Genomic DNA, 2,960 nt, shown 5'->3' with positions numbered 1-2,960 from the left:
GTTTGACTGATACCTACTGAAGTGATGTGGACAGCAAACAATTCTAGCAAAGTAATCCAAAATCATAAAATCATTCTAATAAGAAGATGGCTAAAATAAAAGCAGTTTTCATGTTGAGTATCTTTTGGATCCTTCATTGTATTAATCTGCATCTCTTTAAGCTTCTGACTCCTCTATGTTGTACAATTTTCTACTTCATTTTAGGGGCTGAGTCATTTTGTTTGAAGATGAGTCAAGAAAATATATTTTTGAAAAGATTTCAAAGGAAAATATTTCTAAAGATTTACCACTTTAATATTTTTCCTCCTCTAAAGAAATGCTAAAATATCATACTAAGTTTCATGCCTTCACTTATTTAGATAGTTTTATTTTTAAGATTCTAGTGATTTAAATGTAACTGGGGGATCTCCCGACGTGCACTCCATAGAACACTAATCTATGAAAACTAACAAATAAAAATGATTCTAAGGTCAAATAAGTTTGGAGAAAAATACATGCTATATCTCTTTACTGAAAAGTCATGGGACTTCCCTGGTGGTCCAGTGATAAAGACTGCGCCCTCCAATGCAGGGGTCCTTGGCTCAATCTCTAGTCAGGAAACTAGAACCCACGTGCCACAACTAAAACCTGGCACAGTCAAATTAAATTAAAAAAAGAAAGAAAAGTCACAAAGCACTTTAGCATATTAAAGGCTCTGAAAGGTGAGTACAGCAAAGAATTCAGTATTTCCCAAACTTATTTACCAGAGAACCCTTTAGTGTTCTTTGAAACAAGTGTTCATGAAACTCATTTTAGGAACTACTGCACCATTTAGCATCTAAATGGCCCAATATGACTAGTTTGGGGGCCATAAATAATATTAATTCATAACATGCTTGGATGGAATTTTTTTTCTTTTTTTTTAAGTAATTAATTTATTTTTTATTGGAGGCAAATTATTTTACAATATTATATTGGTTGGTTTTGCCATACATTGACATGAATTCGCCCCAGGTTTACATACGTTCCCCCTCCTGAACCCCTCTCCCACCTCCCTCCTCCCTTTATCCTCCCTCTGTGTGTGAAACGAATCACCAGTTCAGGGTCGATGCATGTTATTGGATGGAATTTTAAAGGGCCTCCATCACTGTCACCCAGGCAGATCTGAACTCTCACCTACATGTCCCTGACAAGTTTCCATTCAAAGCACAAATGAAGGGAATGGAGAGCAAACAATTTGTTACAGCTCTGTTAAAAAAAAAAGTGCTCCTTAACACAGAACCAGAATCTCTTTCCCTGTTGATTCCATCTGTTCATGCAGCCTCTTGGAACCATGTGAAATCTTAAAATAGTATCACTTTTTGAGCCAGAGGGCTTAATCATCATAAAGAATCTTTGGTTTCTGGTAGAACAGCAATTGAAAAGCTTAGCTCTCTCTCCATCTGAAAAGTAGACAAGAAAATGTGAAAACAATCTGCAGATACCTAGCATGCCAGGTCATTATTAGTGACATATAATGATTAGAAGATAATAACGCAGTACCTTTGAAGACTGAAATGAAATGTCCATGCAGTGACAAACAGCCAATGTAAAGAGCCCTAATTTGACAACAAAACAATCTAAACCCCTTTTATGAGGTGAGGAGCATGTCTTAAGTAATAAACACTTAAGTAATTAGATGCTTTTATGGTGATAACTATAAACTGAAACATGGGGGAAAAATCTCGGTAATAGGTTGACGCCCTGGGAGGTGGGTATATAAGAGCCAGGGGAGAAGACAGAAGCATCGAAACACCAAGAGACTTCTCTCATCAACCCAACAAAATCCCAACTCTTGACACCATGGCTTGCTGTGCTCCCCTCTGCTGCAGCGTCCCCACTGGCCCTGCCACCACCATCTGCTCCTCTGACAAATTCTGTCGGTGTGGAGTCTGCCTGCCCAGCACCTGCCCACACGAGATCAGCCTCCTCCAGCCCACCTGCTGTGACAACTGCCCCCCACCATGCTGTGTGCCTGACACCTATGTGCCAACTTGCTTTCTGCTCAACTCTTCCCACCCCACCCCGGGACTGAGCGGGATTGACCTGACAACCTTCGTTCAGCCAGGCTGTGAAAATCCCTGCGAGCCCTGCTGTTAAGCAGCCACATCTCTGCACAGGTTCAGTGATGTGCTGCTCAAGCCTTAATGCATCATCTGGTCTTCAACACTCACTACTACCTACATCAGACTAAATCAATCCCAATAGCCTGGGCAGTGTTTTCATGCATTTGCCCAACTTCTTGATTCTTTCTTCTTTTAGATAGAGTTGGAGACCTTCTTTCTGTCTTTTAGATTATATCACTGTTCTTTGGAAATGAACTATTTTGACTATTCAACAATAAACTTCATTCTTGCCTAGCACATACGGTTTTGTGATTATTTGTTCATGTGTTTCTTCTTAGGGAATGCCTACCTAAACTTGAATAGCAGCTCATCTTACAGCCCAAGATTTACCCCAACAGAATGAGAGCTCTCATGGTGGAATCATTGAAAAATTAGATACTGCTTCTTTGTGATGAGCTGAAAAGTGAAAAATTCAACAGGTTATTTTTTAGGATTCCCACCCTTTTGTAAAACTGAGATATACTTGCTTTGCAATATTATATGAATTTCAAGTGTGCAACAAAGCGACTCAATTTTTATAAGTTATACTTCACTTATAGTTATGATAAAATATTGGCTATATTTCCTGTGCTGTACAATATAGTCTTGTACCTTTTTTATTTTATACATAGTACTTGGTACACAGAACTATATAAAAAAGGTCTTAATGACCCAGATAACCACAAAGGTGTGGTCACTCAACTAGAGCCAGACATCCTGGAGTGTGAAGTCAAGGGGGCCTTAGGAAGCATACTACAAACAAAGCTAGTGGAGGTAATGAAATTGCAGCTGAGCTATTTCAAATCCTAAAAGATGATGCTGTTTAAATGCTGCCCT

The 2,960-nt window shown here is 39.0% G+C and overlaps 1 protein-coding gene across 1 annotated transcript; it reads left to right on the top strand.

Annotated features, from left to right (window-relative positions):
- The first annotated feature begins 1,790 nt into the window (after window positions 1-1,790).
- Window positions 1,791-2,170, top strand: LOC129537565 (keratin-associated protein 3-1). Its single transcript, XM_055397054.1, has one exon. The coding sequence runs from the start codon at window positions 1,822-1,824 to the stop codon at window positions 2,116-2,118; it is 297 nt and encodes a 98-aa protein (XP_055253029.1). The 5' UTR covers window positions 1,791-1,821; the 3' UTR covers window positions 2,119-2,170.
- Window positions 2,171-2,960: the final 790 nt, after the last annotated feature.

The sequence above is a fragment of the Moschus berezovskii genome, chromosome 20 (genome assembly GCF_049115385.1).
Source record: "Moschus berezovskii isolate FMDL1 chromosome 20, NW_MosBer_1.0, whole genome shotgun sequence".
NCBI lineage: Eukaryota > Metazoa > Chordata > Mammalia > Artiodactyla > Moschidae > Moschus > Moschus berezovskii.
Note: the sequence above shows the minus strand (reverse complement) of the source record. Positions and strands in the feature narration are given on the sequence as shown.

What these genes read in the sequence shown, in the direction of transcription:
- LOC129537565 (XM_055397054.1), top strand. Translation starts at nt 1,822, where the DNA reads ATGGCTTGCTGTGCTCCCCTCTGCTGCAGCGTCCCCACTGGCCCTGCC.